This window comes from Manduca sexta, chromosome 15, assembly GCF_014839805.1.
Source record: "Manduca sexta isolate Smith_Timp_Sample1 chromosome 15, JHU_Msex_v1.0, whole genome shotgun sequence".
Classification (NCBI taxonomy): Eukaryota; Metazoa; Arthropoda; class Insecta; order Lepidoptera; family Sphingidae; genus Manduca; species Manduca sexta.
The window spans coordinates 3608949-3634213 of NC_051129.1; the positions used below are offsets into that span (position 1 = coordinate 3608949).

The 25265-nt window shown below is 36.7% G+C and overlaps 5 protein-coding genes across 10 annotated transcripts; 3 read left to right on the forward strand and 2 right to left on the reverse strand.

Annotated features, from left to right (window-relative positions):
• The first annotated feature begins 110 nt into the window (after positions 1–110).
• LOC115441185 (folliculin) lies at positions 111–4085 on the forward strand. 3 transcript variants are annotated; one of them, XR_005112368.1, is made up of 7 exons: positions 111–701; positions 1716–1920; positions 2236–2371; positions 2728–2990; positions 3484–3676; positions 3772–3850; positions 3930–4056. XR_005112368.1 is itself a non-coding variant. In XM_037438760.1 (7 exons), the coding sequence occupies exons 1-7, from the start codon at positions 385–387 to the stop codon at positions 4066–4068; spliced, it is 1356 nt and encodes a 451-aa protein (XP_037294657.1). In that variant the 5' UTR covers positions 111–384; the 3' UTR covers positions 4069–4085. The 3 variants fall into 3 exon arrangements, 2 of the variants coding, with proteins under 2 accessions (XP_037294657.1, XP_030021717.1); XM_037438760.1 differs by having other exon boundaries at positions 3748–3850; positions 3930–4085; XM_030165857.2 differs by having other exon boundaries at positions 115–651; positions 1735–1920; positions 3748–3850; positions 3930–4085.
• A 559-nt stretch (positions 4086–4644) lies between these two features.
• LOC115441184 (60S ribosomal protein L18) lies at positions 4645–7000 on the reverse strand. Its single transcript, XM_030165856.2, has 4 exons — positions 6919–7000; positions 6704–6790; positions 6340–6601; positions 4645–4873 (listed from the first exon to the last, which is right to left on the reverse strand). The coding sequence occupies exons 1-4, from the start codon at positions 6919–6921 to the stop codon at positions 4674–4676; spliced, it is 552 nt and encodes a 183-aa protein (XP_030021716.1). The 5' UTR covers positions 6922–7000; the 3' UTR covers positions 4645–4673.
• A 231-nt stretch (positions 7001–7231) lies between these two features.
• Positions 7232–12725, forward strand: LOC115441181 (kelch-like protein 10). Its single transcript, XM_030165849.2, has 7 exons — positions 7232–8163; positions 8621–8802; positions 9082–9293; positions 9640–9788; positions 10829–11015; positions 11364–11486; positions 11906–12725. Exons 1-7 carry the CDS (start codon positions 7321–7323, stop codon positions 12094–12096), a joined length of 1887 nt encoding a protein of 628 aa, XP_030021709.1. The 5' UTR covers positions 7232–7320; the 3' UTR covers positions 12097–12725.
• A 687-nt stretch (positions 12726–13412) lies between these two features.
• Positions 13413–18836, forward strand: LOC115441183 (15-hydroxyprostaglandin dehydrogenase [NAD(+)]). Its single transcript, XM_030165855.2, has 6 exons — positions 13413–13840; positions 14532–14655; positions 15088–15194; positions 16748–16921; positions 17362–17516; positions 17827–18836. Exons 1-6 carry the CDS (start codon positions 13748–13750, stop codon positions 17930–17932), a joined length of 759 nt encoding a protein of 252 aa, XP_030021715.1. The 5' UTR covers positions 13413–13747; the 3' UTR covers positions 17933–18836.
• Positions 18837–18862: 26 nt separating this feature from the next.
• LOC115441182 (protein LSM14 homolog B) lies at positions 18863–25256 on the reverse strand. Of its 4 annotated transcripts, none has more exons than XM_030165851.2 (9): positions 24995–25256; positions 23893–24306; positions 23165–23274; positions 22222–22519; positions 21774–21961; positions 21433–21587; positions 20774–20956; positions 20331–20482; positions 18863–20083 (listed from the first exon to the last, which is right to left on the reverse strand). In XM_030165851.2, exons 1-9 carry the CDS (start codon positions 25113–25115, stop codon positions 20076–20078), a joined length of 1629 nt encoding a protein of 542 aa, XP_030021711.1. In that variant the 5' UTR covers positions 25116–25256; the 3' UTR covers positions 18863–20075. The 4 variants fall into 4 exon arrangements, with proteins under 4 accessions (XP_030021711.1, XP_030021714.1, XP_030021713.1 ...); XM_030165854.2 differs by having other exon boundaries at positions 21774–21973; positions 24100–24306; positions 24995–25255; XM_030165853.2 differs by having other exon boundaries at positions 21774–21973; positions 24001–24306; positions 24995–25255.
• Between the last annotated feature and the right edge of the window lie 9 nt (positions 25257–25265).

Below are 25265 nucleotides of genomic sequence, written 5' to 3' on the forward strand. Positions count from 1 at the left end.
CTTTTCTTGGGGTTTTTGCATTTGCAATTAGGGCTATTTGGGGATATTTTATCGTGACTTTAGGGCAATTTTTTAGGAGTTGGTCACCCTAGCTGTCACGGGGCTCAATCTAATGCTATAATCGTCGTGAACATTAGTATTTAGTATACATTACAAAAGCGTAAATTCTATTCGATCTCTTTCACTCTTATTCAAATTTCATTGGTAAAATTAAGTAAAGAAATAATTTGTGCTCAAGATCCAAATATTAATTGTCATTACACATTTGTTATCAGCATACAAACTTCAGAAATGAGAGTTCATAGTTCAGTCTTAAAAATAAATATTATTACGTTAATTTTTATTGTTAAACAAAAGTGATCTTCATTATATCAATAACATATAATGAACGCTATTGTTGGTATTTGCCACTTTTGCGAAGCACACGGTCCCCGGCCTATTTTTTGTACATTTACTACAGACAACGAAAAGAACACTACAGAGTCTTCCAAAGCTAATGTTGAATGCAATGGATGTACTTCCCTGGGTCCTGAGACTGTTTTGGTAACGAAAGATGATGATGGCACTATATTCTGCAGTCGAGAAACAGTTCCTAATATTGATGTGACATCGTTTCTGAGGCAGGCAGCTGTTAGAAGTATTACCTGTGAGGTATGCACAATTAAATCATGCTGGACTTATATTATATACCCCTATATAAAATTATTGCCCGCGGCTCCGCCCGCGTTATAAAGTTTTTCGGGCTAAGGTTTTCCGTTATAAAAGTCACGCTATATATTTTCCCGGGAGCCTATGTTCTTCCCAGGGTCTCAAACTGTCTCCATACCAAATTTTATTCTAATACGTTGGGTAGTTTTTGAGTTTAACACGTTCGGGAAGACCGATGCAGTGGGGGACTTTGTTTTATGATATATTTTTGTAGAACTTTTTAAGAGGAACAATCCCGTCATACATTATTGTTGCATAACTTTAACCGTTTACGCAGCGCACGCAACAGAAGCTCTCAAAAATCATAAATTGTCCCCGTATTTGCAACATGTTTCATTACTGCTCCGCTCCTATTGGTCATAGGGTGATGATATACAGCCTATAGCACCCCACAAATAAAGGGCTATCCAACACAACGAATTTTTCAGTTCAAACTGGTAGTTCCTGAGATTAGCCATTACTGCTCCGCTCCTATTGGTCATAGCGTGATGATATATAGCCTATAGCACTTCACGAACAAAGGGCTATCCAATACAAAATTATTTTTTTAGTTCGAACCGGTAGTTCCTGAGATTAGCCATTTCTGCTCTGCTCCTATTGGGTATAGCGTGATGATATATAGCCTATAGCACTCCACGAACAAAAGGCTATCCAACGCAAAAAGATTTTTTCAGTTTGGACCGGTAGTTCCTGAGATTAGCCATTACTGCTCCGCTCCTATTGGGTATAGCGTGATGATATATAGCCTATAGCACTCCACGAACAAAGGGCTATCCAACGCAAAAATAATTTTTCAGTTCGGACCGGTAGTTCCTGAGATTAGCCATTACTGCTCCGCTCCTATTGGGTATAGCGTGATGATATATAGCCTATAGCACTCCACGAACAAAGGGCTATCCAACGCAAAAAGAATTTTTCAGTTTGGACCGGTAGTTCCTGAGATTAGCGCGTTCAAACAAACAAACAAACAAACTCTTCAGCTTTATATAATAGTATAGATTAAAAAAAAAATATTATCCATATCAGGTGAACTGGAGCAAAGAGGGTGGAGTTGTATACTTCAGTGATACTCAAGGCCATGTCCTCAGCCTCACGTTCCAATTGCGCGACACACGGGCGCGTGGGCTCAAACGATGGTTCTCCATAGTGGTCCTCATGAAGGACAAGATGTTACTGCTAAATATAACACCATTATTGTCTGAACATATGCAGGTATTTAATGGTTGGTGAGATTGTATGTTGTGAAATAATTATCATTAATTCATATTGTATTAATAATCATTGTTTTATAGTAATGACTTTTTTTATTGAAACATTGTTTAATAGGGAACTAATATTTGACTAAAATAATGTCACCTCCATTAGTTAGTTTATTCTTTATTGAAATAACCAATTAATTGTCCATCATTAGATGGGTTTGTAGAATTTATATATATTTTTATTTCCTTTGAATCAGAGACTAAAATCGTTAACTAATGAATCAAATATAAATTTTGAATATTTATTGATAAATTAGTTTTTTTTTAGAACATAGCAAAAGAGTTGCAGCAATTGGCTGATGTTGTTTTTGATGATGAGCAAAAGGTTTGTTCACAAAGAGCCTTGAGGTTACAGACAGGCAGAAATGATTTTGGACAATCAAGATCTCTGAAACAGTTGACAGGTTTGTGAAAATAATTATTCTTCATATTTTAATTTCTCATAAACATGTTTTGTTCAGAAGCGGCAATAGCTTAGTTGGGTGTGGAACAGACTGCCAAGACGATGAGACTGATGAGACAGTTTTGTTCTTTTATAATACATTTTGCCTGTAGCTTGGCCCACATGAATCTTTCTCCAGGATAAATATTTTCCTGTGATAAAAAGTAGCCTATAGGACTCGAGAGTAATATAGCTTCCTCTTGGTGAAAAATAAATCAAAATCAGTTCAGTAGTTCCCAAGTTTAGTGCATTTAAACATAGTAACTCTTCAACTTTGTACATTCAAATAGATATTAAAATTACAACTTTTTATTTTAGGTAATGAGGATGTGTTCAAAACTCTCCACTCACACTTTGCTTGGATGCTAAAAGCAGGGGCGCACACATACACAGAAACATTGTATACCAGCCAAGACCTGTTGAGAAAATTGAATCCAAAAACAATCAATGGGACATCATTTGAGGATGGTGCATGTGTTGTACCTAACAATGAAGATTGCATATCATTGAGAGCACTAGAGAACTTACTTACAAAAAATGTTTTCAGAATATTGTTGTACTGTACTTTAATTGGAGTGAATGTAAGTTTTTATATTGTTTTGCATGACTTTAAAAGTAATACCAAATATATAACACTGTTTTAAAAGCTGTGATAGTATTGTGACCCTAATATTGTTAATTATTGTGTTTTTTATTGCAATTGAATTTGCCACAATGCAATTGACCTGGTGCAAGCAATAATACTTATAAATAGTACCAACATCATACAGAACTTTGAATTCCAAAGTACTCCATGGCACGTCATTGTGCTTGTCACTCTGAGACACAAGATGACAACTGTCTTAATGCCTAGTAATTATGCTGGCTCCTATGTCAATCAAACTGGAATATAGCAGTACATACTCCTATTTAATAGTACATATGGACAGTACAGCAACATATAATGTTACTCACATACATGATACAACCACTACTATCTATATTGATGAATTAATAATCAATTTTTCTGATAAATTTTTGCTTTTATTTCACAGCAATATTTATATGCATTGAAAAGATTTGTATATTTTTCAGATTGCTATAAGAACAATACACACAGATGCATCAATTATCATGAAGGGCTTAGCAAGACTAATGCCAGTAACAAATACACTTTCACATATCAGAATATTTAGAGGAGAAGATCCTTCCTCTAATGTTTGTGTTTTAGAAGAGGTGAATCAATCTACCTATAGCTGTATATGGGCAGAAGTTCTCCCAATGAAATGTATGTATTCAGTAACTTATTCAAATACTTTATTTGGTTTATGAAGTTTTTTTAAGCTACCACAATTTCAGGTCCTACATTGATGAACAAAATAGAGAATGCTATGTGCAATGATAAATTCAATGATGGTGTTTTACATCAACATGTAAAATCATTGGTCCTAGAATGGCTAAGGTATGGAATAAAGCTTTATTTACGTCAAGTAAATAGTATTAAGTGTTTTTTTAAATTTTGAACTTGCCATTTTTTACAGTACTGCAAAAGCAATAAAAGCCACTATGTCATCAGCAGGTCACAAATCGGAAGCAGTTACTAAATTGAAACAAGTACTTGGTGTTGCACAACATGATGAGCAGCTTTTAAATTTTTGGATGTATTCCTTTTGTGATTAAATTTCAATGGAAATGTTTTTTTTTTTTATATTCTTATATATTCTGTACTATTTTACTGTGTTGTTTGAATGCGCTAATGTCAGGAACTACTGGTTCGAATTTAAATTTGCTCTGGAGATAGTTTGAGATCCTGGGAAGAATATAGGCTACTGTTTATGACGGGAATATATATAGCGGAACCTATATCCCGGAAAACTTTACCCTGAAAAAACTCACGTGGGCGGACCCGCGAGCAATAGCTAGTTTATATAAAGTTCAGATTTGGCGTCATTAATTTAAAATCTTATATATGCTATGAGGTTCCTTCCACATTACATTTATATTTGACTTATGTAAGAAATCTCTAATGTACCTATGTAAAGTTTGCCGACACTCGGCCAGCTTTACATGGTTCAACTTTATACTAGGTGCGATATGAACCTCCTATTGATAAGAGGCTCATTCTCAGCACAGCGATAGTAAATAATAGATAAACCAAAGCTGGCATTGTTTTGCATACTATACAGCCATACAACACGATGACAATATTTGACAAATAACAAAGTAATGGGGATGTAAAAAAATAAAACGAGACAATTTAGGCTGTAGTCCTTATAATATAAAGATTATACATTGGAGCGACGGTGTGGTCTTGCACGCTCGTGACCCTTGGTTCGCACGTAGGGCTTGGTGTGAGAGCGCGGGGCGCCAGGCGCCGGGCCGAAGTGACGCACAGCCTCGCGAGCGTTGCGGCAGCCCTGCACCAACACCGTCTTGCGACCAGTCGGGGCGCGGAGAGCCAGCTGGTCGAATGTCAAGATCTCTCCTGCAAATAATTAGAAGCATTAGCAAGAGTTTATAATATTGACATTAATGGAAATACAGATGATTGTCCAAGAAATTTAAATGTATCCAATTCACAAGTAAACACATATTGGATTAAAAATTTTGTTTCAATAGACAATCATTTCGACAACTGCAATTAACACTATGCTAAGTTGGTTTTTGGCTAATTTCCATTAGAAAGCTGAATTATTATTTCTTTAGTGTTTATAAGTTTTTTAATTTTTTAGAAAAGTCAGGTGTGTGCCCTTGGGATTTGAACCTGCAGACATTCATTTCAGCAGTCCGTTCCACAACCAACTAGGCTATCGCCGCTTTTTCAAGTTAGCGTTAATTGAAGCCGTCAATTTAATTGGTTTTAGTGACACTAAACCTTTGTTTCCAAACTTATGAGGAAATATAACTAAGAAAGATCACATACAAAATTAAAAACTTACAACTAAATTTTTTAATGACATTTATTATACAAGTCATAATATATGTCAAGATGATCAATATAAGACACAAAGTCAACTAAACTACGCTTCCAATTAAGCGGTAATCAAATGAGCACTATCTCCATTGGAACTTTTGGTACTCGTATAGTTATAAGAACATTACGAAAAGGCCCCTAAACCCTAACAATGCATAATGCTTAATGGATCATGCAAGTGTCAGAAATAAATGTGATTGTTCACTTGCATTGCATTACACTAGTATGTAACAAGGCATGTGACAATAGATTATTTATATTTGTTAAAAAAAAGTAAAGGTTCATTCATGGATAAGTGTGTTAATTTTGGAAGAAAATTTAAACTTTGTTCAAAATTATTTTTAGTATGTGTTGTTTATTTTAGTTTTCAAAAAGATAGTCATTAGTCAATTATCCATTTATATATCGAAATATTTCGAAATCGAAAGCTACCTAAATTTGAGAAAAGTATGTAGTATTAACATCAATGTCACTATGGTCCTCCCACTGTTGCATTACAGCAAATGTGATTTATTATAAAAAATACATAAACTTAAATAACACATTTATAGCATTAGTAACAAAAGTAAAAGTATTAATGCTTAATAACAATTATTTAGGAAATAGTAAAGTGTCCTAATTAAAACAGTTTTGTGTCTCTCCTGTGAAATAACCAAATTTGACATTTGCTTTAATGAATTCTGAATGACATTATTATATTTTTAATTTATAATCATTACTACAATATTTTTTCTTCATGGCACAAAATAAAGATGATTGTTATGATCATGTGTGTGTTTTCTCTGTTCGATGTTCACTAAAATGGCAATAATTTTCAATAAAACATATAGAAGCTAAAAGTTGTTTCAGCTAGTGAATTATTGACTTCTCTGCACTTACAAACTGATATTAATGCTTTGTATGTGGCGCAACTAAGAAAACAGTGAAATGTTATTATGTGCACACTTCCTAACCTGGTTCAAACATAAACAACTTACCTCCAGCAGCCAAGATGCGAGCGCGCGCCTTCTCAGTAACGTGGAGGGCGGCCACAGTCATCTTGGGCACTGTGTACAACCTCACGTCGTTGGTCACTGTGCCGACAACAACGGCGATCAGACCCTCGCGCGTCGGCTTCTTCATGTGGCGAGCCAAGCGCGACAGAGAGATCGGGGGCCGGTTGATGCGGCTCATGAACAATCTTCGCAGGATAATCTGGTTGAACTTGGCATTTGTGCGCCTAGCCAGGTATCTGTATAGCTGTCAACAAAGTATCGAGGTTATGTGTGGAACAAACAAAATAAATGCCACCGCTATACATAAATTGGAATTTTGACTAATTTTTGAATAATGTTTACTTACTTTTACCAATAATCTCAGGTATACATCCTGAGACTTGACTTCAGTGCGCCGAACTTTCCTGTCGTGTTTATGATTGATGTCGATACCCTGAAATATGGCAAGGAATACATTTTCATATCACTCAAACAACGGAAAACCACTTCAACTATTTAGCACTTATTATTTTCACTGTGATAATTAAAGATTTATTTCATTTTTCGGTCAACGAAACTCACCATCTTGACAACCGGATGAAAAAGAGACTATAGACAAAACAATATTTGACAGCTGAGCGTTTTGAACAATGTTGCCAATAAGAAAAAACAAACTGCTGTAGTCTATGCTTTGATCTCTCCTATTTTTTCTTCATAAATAATTCATCTACACTTTACTGTAGGGCTCCTGTACATTTTGAAATAAATCTTTCTAGCAGTTTGTATGTAGCTGACTTTCCATATATATTATAATTCTCTTTGTAGCTGACATTCAAGATGCTCTGACGTTGGAGAAAGAATCTAGGCCACATGAAAATCAATCAAATTTAAATTATATGACACGAAAAATGAAACAAAAGAAATAACTGTCTCAAATTCTGTCATCGCGACAGATTAGTTTCGACCGCCGTTTTTTCGAAAGGGATGGAATTTAACACGAAACATAGAAAATTATCGAAAAATAAAAATTCCGTTCGTACGCCTTCATCTGCGAAACCTAGACTGAGTAAAAAGAAAATAGTTACACGAAAACGAAAATGCGTTTGCCTTCCCGAAAATTATTCAGTAGTAGAATTTCCTGCAATATGGAATGAATTGCGACAAAACGGTCAACTGTGCGATGGGACTATTGTTTGTAGGGACATGAAATCTATACGAGTGCATCGGGCAATACTTTCAGCAGTTAGTCCGTATTTCAAAGCAATCTTTGTTAATTCATTGAAAAAAGGGGAACCAGAGGAAACTGAAATCTTTGTCGATGTACCTAGCTATTATATGAGTTTAATCCTTGATTATGCTTACACGGGCACTTGTACTGTGACGTCTGATAATGTGGAATGTTTGTTGCCCTACGCAGACCAATTCGATGTTGTTGGTGTTATACAATTATGTTGCCAGTTCCTTTTACATGAGCTAAGGCCCCACAACTGTCTTGGAATATTCAAATTTGCTCGCTATTATTTTTGCAGCGAGTTGGAAACCAAAGGAAAGTTGTATATAAGACAGAATTTTAGTAGGATACTAAAGGAATGTAATGAATTTAAATCACTTTCATACGATGAATTGGAAGATATTTTGAGAGACGATGAATTAAATGTTCGTAATGAAGAAATAGTATTCCAAGCGGTCAAGACGTGGGTGGAACACGATTTAGAAAATAGAGGAAAATACATACCATCACTTTTGTCATGCGTCCGGTTCGGGCATATCAGTTATAAATATTTCAAATCAAAAATATTGCAATGGCAGCCAATTAATAAGGACGAGGTAAGTAGTACATACCTAATATGAATAATTATGTTATTTTGTTTTATATCATATCAATATATTTCACACGCATATTTCGCACATATTATGTTTACACAATAAACTCACAAGAAACATTTTTCACGGTCTTGTATTTTCTTGATGTGAGCAATTGGTGTCCAAAACTCAAGTTAAATCTTTTTCTGGATACCGGATGTTCAACAACACTTATTGCATTTTCATGATCTGTAATCTGTATTGTATTGCTTTAGTTGTGTTTGTTTAATTAATATTTTTGGTGAAATAAAGATTTTATTATATTATTATTATTATTATAATAAATTCATCATACTAGCAGATATGTACAAGAAGGTCTAGATATATACAAGCGAAGACCTATTCATTTGACTCTTATTGACTTAGTACTATTATCTTGCCTATTATCAATGGTTGAAGTACCTGATTTATAAATTTTCAGAAATGCCAAGAAGCTCTGTATCCTGCAGTAGTGTTTCTTACATTGTTGGATTCTCGACCTGGCACCGAGGCTGACCTAAATGATCCGTTGGCAAGGCCTCGGATTCCATTTGAAATATTATTTGCGGTCGGAGGTTGGAGTGCTGGTAGTCCTACTAGTTTTGTAGAAACTTACGATACAAGGTAAGTATATTTTTGCTGATTTATATATGGAAATTCTTTTAATTTCAATATTAATCTAGGTTTCAAGAGTTTTTAGTTTAGAGGCTTACTTGATATAAGTTGTCTCTGAACACAATAGATGCGGATCTGGTCTATTGTGTTCAGATAATGGACTCCAAGGAATGAGGTGACCTAAGCTATCTGGTCAATAGCTACCTTGATAAGCCTAATTAATCTGATTCAAGAAATAAATGTTCAATGATATTTCTTATCTATGTTATAAACATTTCAAATATTCAGGGCTGATCGATGGTTCCTGTCGATCCATATGGACCTTACACCTCGTGCTTATCACGGTCTGTGCACCCTTAACAACTTGATCTACATGATCGGTGGATTCGACGGTAGCGACCATTTCAACACCGTGCGATGTTACGACCCTGTAGCTAATACGTGGCACGAACGAGCTTGCATGTACCAGGCGAGGTGTTATGTCAGTGTCGTAGTTCATGGTAAGTGGCCATAAATAAATGCTGTAATATATTTTATAATCCTATTTATGCTAACTATTGGCGTAGTGTGGATTTTTGTCTGGGCGGATCCTATATATGAACCAAAAAGTTGAATAGTGACTGGCAACACTGAGCTGAAAAAGCGAACCAATATCCGTTTCCGGTAATAAAGAGATTTAACTTTTAAAATAATTTTCCATAATATTTCAGATAATTGTTGGTTACTCGAAAACTAGTCAAAAATATTGTCACTATTGTTTTTGTAACTTTAAGGCAAAGGTTCAGGGACATGTCATAACTTTTGAAAATAATTCTTCTACTCTAGTTTTATTTATTTCTTATTCAGAAGGATTAATCTACGCGTTAGGTGGTTATAACGGACGGACACGCATGTCGTCGGTGGAACGTTATTACCCAGACAAGAACCAGTGGGAGATGACCACGTCGATGAACAAGCAACGCTCTGACGCGAGTGCTGCTTCATTAGGTGGGAAAGTAAGTATATCTATAGTTGAAAGTTCTACACTACTTGAAAGTTTTACACTTGAATTTTTTCATACTCATGTACATATTACGTATTGAGGATTAAACACGATAAGAGAAAAAGGAGATTAGGCTCTTCAGTACTTCTGCACTATTTGCACTTAGAATATATTATAGCATTTTCTTATAAGTAGGTACTTAATTCAAATAGACTAAGGAAGGTAATTACATTTCGCAAACTTATTAATGTTTGTAATTATATCGTATGTTGCGTAGTCTTTCAAAATATAATATGAAATTATTGCTAAATATTTTAATGAAATCATTCTCATTAATATTATGCAGTCGTAAGTAGAGCGGAGTGGCATCAAATTTTTAGTCGAAAAATATCTAAACTAATTCCACGGGAATTGGTTTCTTAATATAATTTTGATTCTAACAGATATTGCTGTCGTCTGTAGATTTGGGTCTGGTACATTTATAGAAACTGCTTCAGGAGATTAGGAATTTCCTGTCGCGCGAGATATTAATTAACAGTCGACGAGCCGCGTAGTTTCCGTATACCGACTTGAACGATCACTTGTTAATAATAATCGTATCTGTAGAGTAAATACAAACTTATTTTATAAAAAATGAGACTATAATACATATTTCCTGTGCCAGCTATGGCGTGGGGCAGGCTGAAAGGAGGAAGCCTGGGACACCAGGCCTTATGGGGGTGCCACAGGAACACTCTGGGGAACTAAAAAAAAACTCGCGGGAAAAGAGGCCCAATATTTTTTTTGCCCCAATAGTTAACATTCAACACTTACCACCTTCGAATAGATTACTTTATTTTTTTGCTGTCGACGCCTAACGGTCTTGTTGTAGTTAGTTTATCGAAAAATAAATTAATTGGAAATTATTTAAAATTAGAATTTGACAAGTCTTTTCGGGTATGTAGGTAAGCACTAAATCCTCTGTGTTGCTTATATCTATAGTCCTATCTAGATAGGTACTGCACAATGTACTTATATAATCCCAAGTGATTACCCACTTGTCTCCATCTTCAGATATACATAGTGGGTGGTTTCAACGGGCAAGAGGTGCTGAGCTCAGCGGAGGTGTACGACGCGGACACGCGCCAGTGGAGCTTCATCAGGTCGATGCTGAGCCCGCGTTCGGGGGTCAGTCTCATCGCCTACAGGGACTGTCTGTATGCACTAGGCGGCTTCAATGGGTATAGCAGACTGAATACCGGTGTGTATTTCCAACTTATGGTACTTATTTTCAAGTAATTAGGTATATTATAAAGTTCGGAAAATTATTTAAAAATCTTCTATAGGTAGATACTTACAGATAAGTAAATTTTGACATATCGAGCCATAAGCAAGGTGGTGAGACAAGCTTCGGCGATAGTCATTTCTAATAAGCGTGGAAATTTTTAGAGAAAGCCTATGCTGAGTAGTACACTTCTTGTGGCTGATGACCCTTAACCCATATAGAATCGGAATGTTTGCCGGCAAACATTCCGATGCATTCAGTTATATTATTAGGTACTTACTATTATAACAATAAATGTAACTCATAAAAATCATTATATTGTAGGCGAAAAATTCAACCCTCAACGTGGCGGCGATTGGCAGGAAGTGACAGAAATGTTCAGCGCGAGAAGTAACTTCGCCACGGTGCTGTTGGACGACATGATCTTCGTCATAGGTGGCTTCAATGGTACGTACTTAGCACCTATTTTCATACGGTTTCAACAATTTAAAAGTGTATGCTTGGTATTTCTCTACGCGATCAAATCAGAAATGAGTAGATCCGTAGAAGAACGAAAGTCACCGACTTAGCCCATCGGATTAGCTGTGGGTAGGGCACATAGCTCGCAGAACTGATGGCCGATGGAGCAAGAAGGTTCTGGATTAGAGGCCATGAACTGGCAAGCGCAGCGTCGGACGTCCACCCACAAGGTGGACAAATGACCTTATAAACGACGCAGGAGGTGGCTGGATGCAGGCCGCTTCCAATAGGGCGATCTGGAAATCTTTAGGGGAGGCCCATGTTCAGCAGTGGACATCCTGCGGCTGATAATTATGATGATGATGAATTTAAAAGTTTGCAACTAAAGCTACAACTAACTTTCACAGGTTCAACGACAATACCTCACGTAGAGTGTTACGATGGTGACACTTTAGAGTGGTACGACGCGGCCCCGATGAACTTGAATCGTTCAGCCCTGAGCGCGTGTGTATTGGCTGGGTTGCCCAATGCCCGATCCTTCTCCTATTTAGCAAAGGCAGTGCCCGCCGCCGGAGCTGATCAAGCGCACCACTCATAACCAAAATATACTCTATTTCATCTCAAGACACCTCTTTGCAATCCTTCGCTGACCCCAAATACTGAACCGGACAAGTGATTGGAAATATTTTTTTGGATTCCTTTTTTAAAGTAAATCAGACATTTTTATTAGAGCCCTTTTATACTATCTGTGATACGTACATGACTGTGATATTATGATTGTAAATAGCCTTTATATATTATTCGATAATAAATCATGGTGAAACATTATTTTATTGTACAGATCATGTCGGTGATATTGTTTGTATGTTATTGTTTTATGTAAGTATGATCAGTTTTTCAAGGTGTCGCGCCTAAAAGTAATATAAAAATGATGTAATAATTGTAATATTGAATATAGTTTTGAAGCGAGGGATTTGTTGTAAAATTTCAAGTTTTGTATTAGTAAAGTTTGTGATAAATTTTATTTTGGTATATTTGTGTACAGTTCGCGTCTATAGCAAATCATGTGGTCGCGTTTTATATCAGTGTAGCGATGCCGCACAGGGAAGCAACTTCATCTTATTCTATCTGTGATATTTTGCGATTATGATCTGGAAAATGTAAAAACCTGTAAAATTGTTATTTAATTAATGAAAAATTTACTGTACCTTACTGGAAGATTTTAAATTAACAATGAATTAAAAAAAAACTGTTTACAAAATGTTTCTTATTTCCATTTTTTCAAACACTCTTAGAACAATAATGCAACGGAAAAAGTGCAGGCAGTTCGTAGTTTCGCACTGTGTAATGGGATGCTAAGTGCGATCCGCACCTACGTAAAACATGCATATATTCTTTTTTTCTTTGTGTAGCGGTACTAATTTTAGCCGTCAATATTATTTTACTGTAAGTAATATAATATCGACAGCCTTTCAACCCAAGGCTAGAAGATAGAGCTATTGCTAAATGCCAAAAAAATATTTTTCGGTGTCGAACCGCAACTATTTATCTCTCGTCATTGAACAACCACTGATCCATCACAAGGGACAATTTCCAAAAGCTATGATTATGTAAAAATACCATCATTGCATTAATTTTAATGCTTCCTAAGGGTATTAAAATATTCCCGCCTGTATATTACACCTCTTTAAATAATGAGTAAGAAATTTATTAGATTTCAAATTATAAATCAAGAAGTTATACACAATGAAGTTGTTAACTAAGATGTCGACATTAACCATTTCTAAAAATACTAAATACAAAGTCGAAAGAAACGGAGTTATAATTTAGTAAAGATCCCCGAAGTCTTATAAATTGCAAAATAATTACAACGTAGGTTGAATTGCACGCAGGCGTAGCCACGGACAATGATGTAATTTAACACTTGAGCCGTTCTACTCAGGTACGTTGTACATCGTACATTCGCATATCCAGCGAAGAGAACTAACTGTCCTTCGCTGCTCGGAGACTCGGAATGCGCAACGAAACACAACAAACTGAATCAACGTGAGACTAGAGTGTAGTGCAATCGTGCGTACATTTACTACAAGGGAGCATTTGGGGAGGAAATGTTCTCCCGTTTACCCCACGCCCCGCCCACCGCGTTTTGCCCGTCTCGATCGAATCGCAAGCAAACCGGGGGCGGTAGTGAAGCCAGCCAGTTCGTATTTGGGGCGCGGTGTTTCCTTTTAAATTGAAAATAATTTATTATGGAGTTAAAGGGAAAAGTTGCATTGATCACCGGTGCCGCGGCCGGCATCGGCTTGGCTTACAGCGAGGAATTACTTAAACAAGGTGCCAAGGTGAGTTATAAAATAAATTATTTCCGTCATGTGCGCCGTGACTTCTTCCAGGACAATGTGATTTTAAGTTCAAGGTAAAATAACTGTTGAATGGATTGTGATGGTAACAGAGTGGATTCCTAGTATGTTAGTTAAATTAAAGGTATACTAAATATCTACTAATCAGGAAACGTAAAAAAAATCCCGGCCGGTACACATTTGTATTGATTTTCGCTGGCAGCCCGGTCATTGGTGCGATTGTTTTTCTTTTAACTTCCTCATATAATCATATTCACAAACTCATAATTGATAACTAATAAAATAATTTTCCTAAAGATTAGACACGTTCTATAAAAATAGTCAAATAATAGTTCTGCACGCTCGCACCCCACCTACTTAAATATCACATATTACGTACTTAAGTAATAGTGTATCTATTTGTAGTTCTAATTTATAAATTAAATACAGTTAATTCAATAACTAACTGCATCGATATAAACAAAATTGGTACATAATTAGGTTCCTATATCGGCGATCTACCAAAAAGGCAACAATATTAAATATATGAATTTGTACCACAATTCCTATTAAACAATTAAGGGAATGGAAATCATCAGTACAAAAAAGACTACCATGTCAATTACTTTAAGAAAAATAATATAAGTATGAAAAAAAGATCGAGTCACGGCTGAGTGCATTTACCGCTTTATAGGTTTCACTTTGCGATATCGATTCAGACCTCGGCGAGCAAATAGCCGACGAGTTGGGCGCGAAGTACGGCAGAAAGAATGTTTTGTTCTGTCGGCTTGATGTCACAGACTATCCGCAGTTTGAAGGTAAGCTTTGTGAAGTCATTAACCATTTGATGTGCGAAGACAGAAGATAATTTATAAACTCTTCAAACACAATATTTAATGACGCATCATGCAATAAACTCACATAAATGGGTAACAATAATGCGGGTATACATAGACTTATGACTTATAAGACAAATAGGAACAGTAATGTTGATTAACCGTTACTTTCACCTAATTAAAACAAAAATAACTTACTCCTACTTCGTTTTTACATTTCCTTTCCTACAATTTACGGTTTATTTTTAGTTTGTAAACAGTGGGGGAGCTAATGCAGTTACTATGTTATTAAATAAACCGCCTATTCAAACACAAGTACAAGATGAAAATTGTTTTGAGAACACTTTAACTAATATAGGTTTGTTAATGTTTTAGATCTTTTAAGGATGTAATTTTTTACGCATGCTCTTTCAGAGGCATTTGTAATGACGATAGAGGAATTCAACCGCGTTGACATAGTCATTAACAATGCTGGCTTTATGAATGACAGACTGTGGGAACTCGAAGTGGATGTTAATTTGGTAAGTTATTAACGAAACAACAAAGCTGGTGGCAGCTACAAATACTTTTTATAGCTAACATTACACCTTATCAATAAAATTTAGAAGCTTAACCTATAAGTATATAACATTTATTCTACGTTTAAATCTTCGAGGTATGCAGATACAGCAAAGCCGTTGCCGCATCCCCATCCGTTCATGGCTTTTACGATTAGCGCACTAGCCGGCCGCGATGGGAACTTCTTTTCTTGATGCATATTCTAATTTGCATCCGACTTCCAAAAAAAGAAGGTTCTAAGTTCGCGCGTTTGTTATTTTTTTATGTATTTATTTACAGCTTAAGGCGATACCTCAAGGTCCATTTTCATACATTTTGTTTCACCTTTAATCTGGGTAACTAAACAAGTATTGGCAAGTAAAGAATTTAAATTCACGTCTAGTTAGTGATTAGTTCTCGCAGTTGAAAGAAAAACGTAAAAATAATTAATAATCATGGATATTTCGGCCTTTAAAATTTAATATGACGAAATTTTTTACTTGCCAATACTTGTTTAGTTACCCAGATTAAAGGTGAAACAAAATGTATGAAAATGGACCTTGAGGTATCGCCTTAATAGTATTTTTATTGTGAATGACACGTGTCAACCTTACCGTGCAGATATGTTTTAAAGGAGCTTAGTTATTTTATAAATTCACCCAGCATATGAATATTGAATGTATTTATTGATGGATATTGTAGCTTTATTATAATAGTTAACTATCCTTAAATATTGTCATTGATCATTCTCGTGCGATTTACTTGCGTTTATAGATTTTGGTAGAACAAATATGATTGCCTGAAATACTATTGACATATGCACTGCGAAAACAGTGGGCTATTTTCTCACTTAGTTAAATATAATTCACTGCCACTGTTGGTACTTTATACTTTAATTAAATTTTGAGAAAAAATGCTGAAGCAAACTGGGGAATCGATCTTACATAAGTACATATACCATCGCAATCGTGATGGGCAGTCATGAATGGACTAGTGAATGAACCTTGTGAATACTATAAGTAAAGGCGATCCTCCAGTAAAATGGCGCGCTAACCGTATTCTTAGAAGCTATCTATTTAGATTATAATTTATATAGAAACACATTAGTTTAAAAAAAAAATGTGGATATTGTTTCATTAATTTCTTAATGAAAACCCAGAAACATTAAATAGTATAATAGTACTCTTGGTGAAAACTGCGTTAAAATTTTTGTTTCCATGTATCTCCTCCTAAAAAACACACATTATCTTAATTTGCAATTAAATAAGGAATATTTTGGTAAAATTTTCAATATGACCTAAAATATATTTTTTTAAATTGTTAAGTTATAAATCTTTACACATTCCCGGCCTTAACCCTTGCGCCGGAAATGTATAGAACGAATGCTAAGGCCATTTATTCGAGAGGAGATATTATATATTTTTTTGTTAAAAATGGTTAATTTCTCAATAATATTTTGTTATCAATTTCTATATCAAACAAGAATACAGCCAAAAGTACATAATATAATCAATAAATAAATCGCTAACAATTTTAGAATGGCGTGATCCGAGGCACCCTTCTTGCGTACCGATTCATGAGCAAGGACCGTGGCGGGCAGGGCGGCACCATCATCAACACCGCGTCCACTGCGTTTGTGCGGCCCCAGGTGTCAACCCCTATTTACACCGCCACTAACTACGCCATCGTGGGACTCACCAGGGCTTACGGGGTAAAATGTTATTCATTTTGTTAGGATTTTATGTAAACGGCCCATTGTTAGAGAAGTTTCTACTAAATTATGATTTGATGCACCTGGTACTGATCCTGATTAAGATTTTAATAGCACCCCATGCTTACCAGCGTAAGGAACATTATAAAATAAAAATATATTTATTTATTTTACCTTTACCACTTAGGTAAACATGGATAAAATTACAAAATAAAAATTACGCACTTACTATCATACTTTCCGTATAATTAATTATCGTTACTCAACATTGGAAAGGGCTTGAAAACAGGCCCGTATTTTGTATTCTGCATGGGATTGCTACAAAGGTTTTTTATTTTTTAGCATTCACAATTAATTATCACCTCTTTTTTTTATCGTAGCGTATTATAATTATAATTTCAGCTAATGTGGCTTATGCCATATCTTGCATGTTTTTACAGGATCAATATCACGTAAATCTGACAGGCGTGCGGAGTATGGTGGTGTGCCCCGGGCTCACAGACACGAGCCTCGTGAAGGAAATCCGGAAGCAACTCATGTCCTCGGAGTATGAAGCAGCCTGGCAGAGAGACAATGCTAACTGCAAGATGCAGAGGTAAGCATATCATCATTGTGGCTACATACAATGCATTTTGTAAACATCGTTACATACCAATTACTTTTATACAATTGAATGACGACTTAACTGTTTATGCTCTTGATATTATCGTTGTGATTACTAGTTACACATAAAATATAATAACACCAATCTTAACTCAAAATTATAAATCCGCATGGTGGTCGACTGTGTTAGTCATCCTAAGCCATAAGTCTAATTTGGAACATAAATTACAGGATTGAAAATTTCGAGATAACTTCTTACTTCGTTCCATATGTCATTATCAAATTGGCATGTCTAATTTCAGTGCTGAACACGTGGGAAGGTCTTTAGTGGACATACTCGCTAAAGGCCAGAGCGGCTCGGTATGGATCGTAGAGAACGGGCAGCCAGCCCGCGAATGGCGCGGCTAAGTACGTCCCATCGATGCAGTATAACGTTCTTTATAAACACTCTCTCGGAATATCTAAAGGTAAATAATTCACGCGTGAAAACTGTATTGGAAATACATTTTATGTGATGTTATAGACGGGTCACTTTTCCTTTTGAGTGATGTACCGAACGTGAATTGTTGCGCCTTTTTTTGATATTTGTAATACGACTAATGTCGGAGAGTTATCGCTCATTTGTTTGTATGTATCATTGTACACTTAATTTAAAATCTTTGAATGTATGACAACCTAATGGAGATTTATACATAAGTATTTGTAACAAATATTCTCGGTTTATACTTTATAGGATTGAATTTGTGGTACCTCCAAGTATGTGTAAGATTTTTAAATATCAATATCACAAGCTTAATGTAATAAGTACTGCGTTATATTAGTTATATGGATGTGTAAGGTTCAAATGGATTGTAATGTATGAGTATAGAATGCTTTGATCTACTGTGTACTATCGTATTAAATATAACCGAAGGATGGGTGTGGTTGTGTAAATATTCCGTTTTTAGTAGGAATAGAACCTTCCGGTTTAGAACAAACATTTTATATTTTTTAAGAAAAAAGAAAAGTTTAAAAAAACAATGCTATAAGTAAAGTAGCGAGTAATGGTCGAATATCGTATACTTTTAAATTTTGAATGTAAGCAACAAGTTGTTCTACGACACATAAAATTTGTAATCACTTTTGGATGATAAGTTATGACTTAGCTACGTAAACACTACTTGTAACTGAACTTGTTAGAATCATAAGTTAATTCAATTTGATATATTTGGTTTATAAACGTTTTACGTTTCAACTTTGTTATATTTGAAAGCTATTGCAAAATATGTACGAGCTTATGAATTATTTGCAATAAAATTACCTATAACCAGAATGCATTTTCATTTAATAAAATCACCATTTGGAAGATTTGTAGTAAATGTATATTTTCATATTAATACAATCACCAGGTACAGTTTTTGAGTTACAAGTTTTTACAAACATCGAGTTTTGTCAAATATTTATTCCAGATTTACACTAGAAAAGGACCATCGCTAACAATACTTCGAGACAAATGATTTCCTTTCAAACAGAAAACACGGCCCCTTTCCATAGACACTTTGTAACAATTTTGATGAAATAAAACTGAGCTCAATCTGTATTACAATGTTTAAACAAATCAAACCCGCGCAGCCAATCGAATCTACTCGCAGTGTCTGATAAAATATTAAATTACAAACTAAGAGGCTCTCGTGGCATTGCCAACAACCACTTCAGCAGTCCTACAGGCACATACATTTTATTAACTACAACAATAAAACGACAGTCAATAAAAACAAAGTCATTCCATTCACATGCGGCGCCGACCCACCGGCGGATGAACACAGCGGGGCCGGACAGCCCTCGTATAATTTACTATTGCTACATAAACACGTCTAGTAGGACTGCTGCACAGAGAATGTCTCGTCATTGCTTTGTAAATACAAAATGGAAGCGCAATGACCCTTTGGATACAATAAAAACATGTTGACATTAATCTAACTTTCGTTAATTTATATAGGCACGAATGCGCACATTCGGTGAGAAGCTTTACGAAAATATAATTCAATGGGCTTTGAGTAAAAGTCTCAACAATTATACTATGCAACAACTCATTACATAGCCTTGATAATTTACATCTGGAGGTGGGTCCACACAACCCTGCTCACCTTGAGACATTGACATCTGCATCACATTGGTTAAGCCTAACATCGTTTCGGTCGACTTGTGACATTCTTCATCTACCGTGACGCCCGACGCCAACGTCAGCTCCATTGATTACAATCGCCCAGTGCAGTCTGTAGCCACAGGTCTCTCTCTTCGTTTCGGCGACGACTCTGCGTCGCATGCTTACGGGAATTTCCTTCTGACACCTTCCATTTTATTGGATACAACACTAACACACCACATAATGTTCCAACTACTCATTTCCTTGCCACGATATGACTTCCCGCAAAACAGACTGCATATATTTAAATCGATTACACTGTAAAACACTTCATTTACCGACTTACACTTTTCCGTTACTTTTGCATTTGTGATCAGTCCTCGCGATAATAAATTAAGATTCTTTGAAGTCTTCGAGTCGCATCGCCTACTTAGCTGCAAAGAAAGGGAAAAAAAATGGTCAGATGAGTGTGCGAAGTGTGAGGCAAAACTAGGGATAAATTATTTCGTAAATCATAACAATATATTTATTGAAATAACTTTCAATAGAACAAAATATGTCGACAACTTCACTAATCCATGGTACAATCAAATTTTTATAGGAATGTACTTTTTCCCATATGACAGTAGTATAGGTTTCCTGAAACCATATTCTAAATGTAATTGACTAAGTGGTGCTTACCTGCGGCGGTGGCTGGTGTCGCTTGCTGCGGCGGCGGTGCGACGCTGGAGGAGGCGCGCGCGCCCCCCGCCCCCGCGCCCGCCGCGGCCCCCGCCGGACCCACTGCGCCACCCGCACCCCCTCGCCCGCGACCGCCACGATTTGAGCGCCATCTAAATCAATACATTCACTTTTACAACTAATCAACTTTATTAAAAAGTTTAAAGTCGATGACTGCAACAGCGGCCAATGCAATTATGGGTTCTTGAAACTTGCTGCTAGTATCTAAGGGACCATTTTACGGCCACTACAATGGGGTTCTTTGTCATTTATTCAAATATTTCCAGTTAAACATAAGGAATAAATAAACTCCAATCACTGTATGCACATGGAATAAACAAGCCTACATCAGTTGTACACCAAGTGATGCTGTGAAATGTTTCAAGAACTGGTATTATACTGACGGGTGGTGGTGTTGGTTGTGCTGGTTATGCTGGTTATGCTGGTTGTGCGGGTTGTGCGGGTTGTGGTGGCGCCAGCCGGCACGGCCACGCCAGGCGCCACGGCGCGCAGACGCAACGCCGAACGTCTCCGAGTTCAGCTTGCGCTCCGTGCGCCAGTCCGTGCGCTGGCTGCGGCCCTTCGACCTGCGCATAGACAACCCACATACTTACAATCACATTATTTCAAGACTATTACAAGTAGCAAATATCTTAAGAAATAAAAAGTCATAATAGACTCAGATTATATGATCAACAAAACAAAATAAAGCTGAAGAGTTCTTTTTAATGTGCTGATCTCAAGAACTAATGAATCGATTTTTTTTCACTAATACGAAGCTACTTTACTCCCGAGTGCTATGGGGCTATTTCTTTTTATCCCAGAAAAACTTTTCACGCGGGCGGAGCCGCAGGCAAATACTAGTATTCAACAAGTGACATTACAAAATGCGAATTTAACATGGAATATTCTGGCATGTACAAATTTAATAAGAGTGACTAAGTAGTTAAAAGTTACTACTGTTTTATTCACCATATTTTAGGTCCAGACTATGTTAAATGCTTCATACCAAACAAATGTTTTGCATAAAAATCATTTGACAAGTACAAAATAGTGATAATACCTTTCCACAGCCTCGCAGGAGATATTGTCAAAGAAGCTCTTGTTCTTATCGTAGCCCGTGAAGGACGATTCATCATCGATCTCTGGCTCACCGGCGCCGGTTTCGTTGCCCGAATCATCTTTCTTGTCCACCTCGCCAGGAGGGACGATCGTAGGCTACGATAAATATTACATTTCAGTAATACAGTAAACAATAATTATGTTAAAAAAAATTCACTACTCTGTAAGAAATTTGAATTTAGCAAGTTTGAAAATTCAAAAGCAATATGTGACGTGACATAACTAGTCAAACATTGCTACACAGTCACTCTAGTCAGTTAGGTAAACGTATCAATCCCTCACCTCCGGCTTAACCTCTCCGTCGGAAATCTTCGTCTTGGCAAGTTGGCTGCGCAGTTCCTCAAATTCGGTATTGGCTTGTTCAAAGTCATAGTCATTGTCAAACTTGAGAGTGTTCTTGTTGCGCGGCACGAAACCACGGCCGCGTCCACGGGGCCGACCTCTCCACCCGCCGCGCCCGTATCCTTGCCCTATGAACAAGGCTTTAATTTTAAAATAAAAAAATGTTCAAAGTGAAAACTATATGGGGTACAAGATCAATCAAGGCCCTAAAAGGAAAATGTCATTATGAATGTGATAGTTTACCTTATGATGATAAATGTATAGGCTGAATTCCAATAAATGTAACTAAAATAGTTACAATGCTAAGTTTTCTAGTTGGATTTATGGAAAAAGGTCATGATTATTGAAAACCATTGCTACATCGCCTACAGATTATGATAAAACCAACCGGGTTGATGATGGTGGTGCTGTTGCCCAGGTTGCATGTTCTGCTGCTGCTGGTGCTGGTTTTGGTGCGGTTGCTGGTTGTGGTGTGGTTGCTGGTGGTGTTGTTGTTGTTGGTGGTGGTGTTGTTGCTGCTGGTGTTGTTGGTGCGGGTGCGCCACGTTGCCGCCGCTAGGGAAGCGCTGTCGATTGCGCGAGTTGGTGCGGTTACGTTGCTGCGGTTTTTGCGCCAGCGCCGAACCGCTGCCACGTCGGCTGTCGCGCTGCGCGCCTGACCCGCCCGCGCCTGCTCCTGCGCCCACCTGCACAACATACTAACTTAGTTCACAAATACTTTTTTTAAATCAGTTTAATAAAATATTAAAGTTAGTTGTCAATTGCTACCAGATATACCCTGCGCCATCATTCTGTATGCTCCAGTATTCCTGGATGCTTACTGAAGCATATTGTATTTCAAGTAGACTAACTGCCTCATGAAAAATTATGAAAGTATTTATATCCTTTTACCATGGGATAAAGAAAACACTGTCCATAAATAATACAGTGAAATGTTACTATTTTCAAATAAATAAATATTTAATTTAAAATTTACCAACACTTGACCGAATAGTTTCCAATTCATTGGATTTTAATTGTCCTCGTCCTAAATTTCATGATGCAGATATTTATATTAAATCTAGTTATGTTTGTAACAACTATTTTAAAATACAAAAAAACTCTCTGTCCCATAAAGTAATTGGCCACACTTAGTTCTGCTATGTATTGACCAGCCATTGACAAGACTTTTTCTACCCATTCAATATTGGCCAAGTCTCTAATAAAGTGAAGCCATTTTCAAAAGGGCATAACCATCATTAAACAAAACAATTTCTATCTGAAAAGTTAAGAATTTATTCGAATATAAACAAATTATTATTATTATTTAAGATAGTATGTGCATCACTGACCTGAGTGCCCTGGTCGGCAGTGGGACTCTTCCTGTGCGCTCCGACCGCCGGGGTGCCAGACCGCGACGCACTCTGCTGCGATCCACCTCCAATGAGGTCAAGCATTGAGCCTGACAAATCATTCACATTAGTGATATCATCAACATAACATAAAATGCAACACAGCAAAGCAAAAAAGTTGTTCAATGGCATGGAAGCTGTTCATGGTATACATAACTATGTGATATAGATTACTTTTTAAACAAGCAACAGACCAAGGAATGCAGTGCCAACTGCGATTTTTCTTGCTTTTTGTTTTTTTAATAAAGTTAGTTGATGTGTTTTAAGTTTTAGATATCTAAATGATTTTAGTTAGGTATTATTTTATTTTAGTCTGTTAGCTTGGTTACACTACATTTTTTATTGTATGATGTATTTAAATGAAATACTTTTGGACTAAAATTAATTGTTAGCGAGTTAATATGGTTATTGTTCCAAAATTAGTGTGACTTTATCCTTTATACAAATTTGAGACAAAATTGTAATTCTGAAAAATGATTGAAAAAAAATTTATGAAGTGAGTACATGCAAGAAATGAATAAGCAGTGAATTAACCAAAGGCAGACACCTTTAAAATAATGGTAGTAATGTTAGCAGTTACTCTAAAAGTATCTGACATTGGCACAACAAAAATCGCAAAGCAGCTCATGACAAAAGCCAAAGCTGGAACATCCTTCAAGAAAAGAAACCTTGGTCTTTCACTTGGTTGGAGTGATGAGCCACTCCTGAACCGATGGGAGCAGTCACAGGCTGGGGCTGCGGTGCCAACTCCACCGAGGTTTGCGGAGACAACTCACTCGTCTTGCTGAGCTGAGCATGTACACCTCCGGGAAAACCCGCCATAGGGTGGTATTGAGGGTATGGTGTCTGTCCCACCACTGGGTGGTTAAACTGACCCCCATATTGGCCGGGAGCTGCACTGCCACCGAGGGTTGGCGGCACAGACATCTGCATGATGGCCGGGTCATTGGGCATGGAGGGCACATTGTTCAGCACTCGGATGTCCTTGATGTCAGATCCACGGAATAAAATGTAGTCATACACCTGGCTCTGAGGCGCAACTGGGTATTGCGTCTCGCGATCCTCCGTTCCAAACGATCGCACTGCATACAAAAAAAAATTACAATAGGTTAAAACAGTAAAACACAAATATGCAACTACCTGCTGCTGAAAGTACAAGTACAAATATTTTTTGAAAATTATAAAAGTAATTTGATCCAGATTCCGTAAACCAAAGTAGAAGCTTATGTGAAACACTATTTTATGGGTATACCATACCCACTATCCATCATTCTGATTGATTGTATGACCAAACTTGAGTCACGAAATAGAAACATAACTACCTCCCAAAGAAAAAATTACCTTTTGGTACGAAAATAGCTAAGTCTGTTGGAATTAATGATATGCATAAGGGTTCAATCAAACAACAATTCCTGTATTGAGTTCTATAGGCGTTTACAACGTCATCAATGTTAAACTGCGGTCAAAGACCGACAAACAATACCATCGGTGAGGGTAGAATAAAAAGAACATGTTCCAACGCTTAAATTCTTATATAAACAGGAAAACTACCGCATTTCAAGTGATTAGACGCTTTCCCAAACAATAAACAAAGATCGGTCCGAGCCACTGGAGGGAAAAAAAATTAAAACCTTCTAGAGAGCTCGATCGTCATTCTAATTAGAAAAACGCTATTATTACATACAATACGACGAAATAACAATCATTTAGTATCCGTGGAATAGTAATAAATGTTCCTAATAAGATAACAGTATCCATTTGTCAACTTACCGCTAGCCAAAGCGATGGTACATTCCTGAGGATCGACGGTGAAAAGTCGGCCTTCGTACCGAATATCAGCTTTTGATATTAGGCTTATCTTGGAGCCCAATTCAGGCATTCCAGAACTCATAATGTCACTTTGTTAATTAACCTCCGATGACAAAGATTTTTAACGATTTCGTCGACCGTAAAAATTCAGCCACCGAACAAAATGAATGACGGGAAGTTGGCAGCAAGCGCGCCGTTTACAAACAGCTGTTAACAGATGTCTACCTAGTAG

Coding starts and splice junctions, on each gene's coding strand:
- LOC115441183 (XM_030165855.2), top strand. CDS start 13,748: ATGGAGTTAAAGGGAAAAGTTGCATTGATCACCGGTGCCGCGGCCGGC. Junction 13,841..14,531: donor TACTTAAACAAGGTGCCAAG/GTGAGTTATAAA, acceptor ACCGCTTTATAG/GTTTCACTTTGCGATATCGA. Junction 15,195..16,747: donor TCGAAGTGGATGTTAATTTG/GTAAGTTATTAA, acceptor TAACAATTTTAG/AATGGCGTGATCCGAGGCAC.
- LOC115441182 (XM_030165850.2), bottom strand. CDS start 25,115: ATGAGTTCTGGAATGCCTGAATTGGGCTCCAAGATAAGCCTAATATCA. Junction 24,307..24,994: donor TACCATCGCTTTGGCTAGCG/GTAAGTTGACAA, acceptor TTTTGTATGCAG/TGCGATCGTTTGGAACGGAG. Junction 20,957..21,432: donor TCCTGCGAGGCTGTGGAAAG/GTATTATCACTA, acceptor GTCTATGCGCAG/GTCGAAGGGCCGCAGCCAGC.
- LOC115441185 (XM_037438760.1), top strand. CDS start 385: ATGAACGCTATTGTTGGTATTTGCCACTTTTGCGAAGCACACGGTCCC. Junction 2,991..3,483: donor GTACTTTAATTGGAGTGAAT/GTAAGTTTTTAT, acceptor TATATTTTTCAG/ATTGCTATAAGAACAATACA. Junction 3,677..3,747: donor AGAAGTTCTCCCAATGAAAT/GTATGTATTCAG, acceptor CCACAATTTCAG/GTCCTACATTGATGAACAAA.
- LOC115441181 (XM_030165849.2), top strand. CDS start 7,321: ATGGAATTTAACACGAAACATAGAAAATTATCGAAAAATAAAAATTCC. Junction 9,294..9,639: donor TGTCAGTGTCGTAGTTCATG/GTAAGTGGCCAT, acceptor TTTCTTATTCAG/AAGGATTAATCTACGCGTTA. Junction 9,789..10,828: donor CTGCTTCATTAGGTGGGAAA/GTAAGTATATCT, acceptor CTCCATCTTCAG/ATATACATAGTGGGTGGTTT.
- LOC115441184 (XM_030165856.2), bottom strand. Junction 6,602..6,703: donor ACCTGAGATTATTGGTAAAA/GTAAGTAAACAT, acceptor CTTTGTTGACAG/CTATACAGATACCTGGCTAG. Junction 4,874..6,339: donor TCGCATCTTGGCTGCTGGAG/GTAAGTTGTTTA, acceptor AATTATTTGCAG/GAGAGATCTTGACATTCGAC.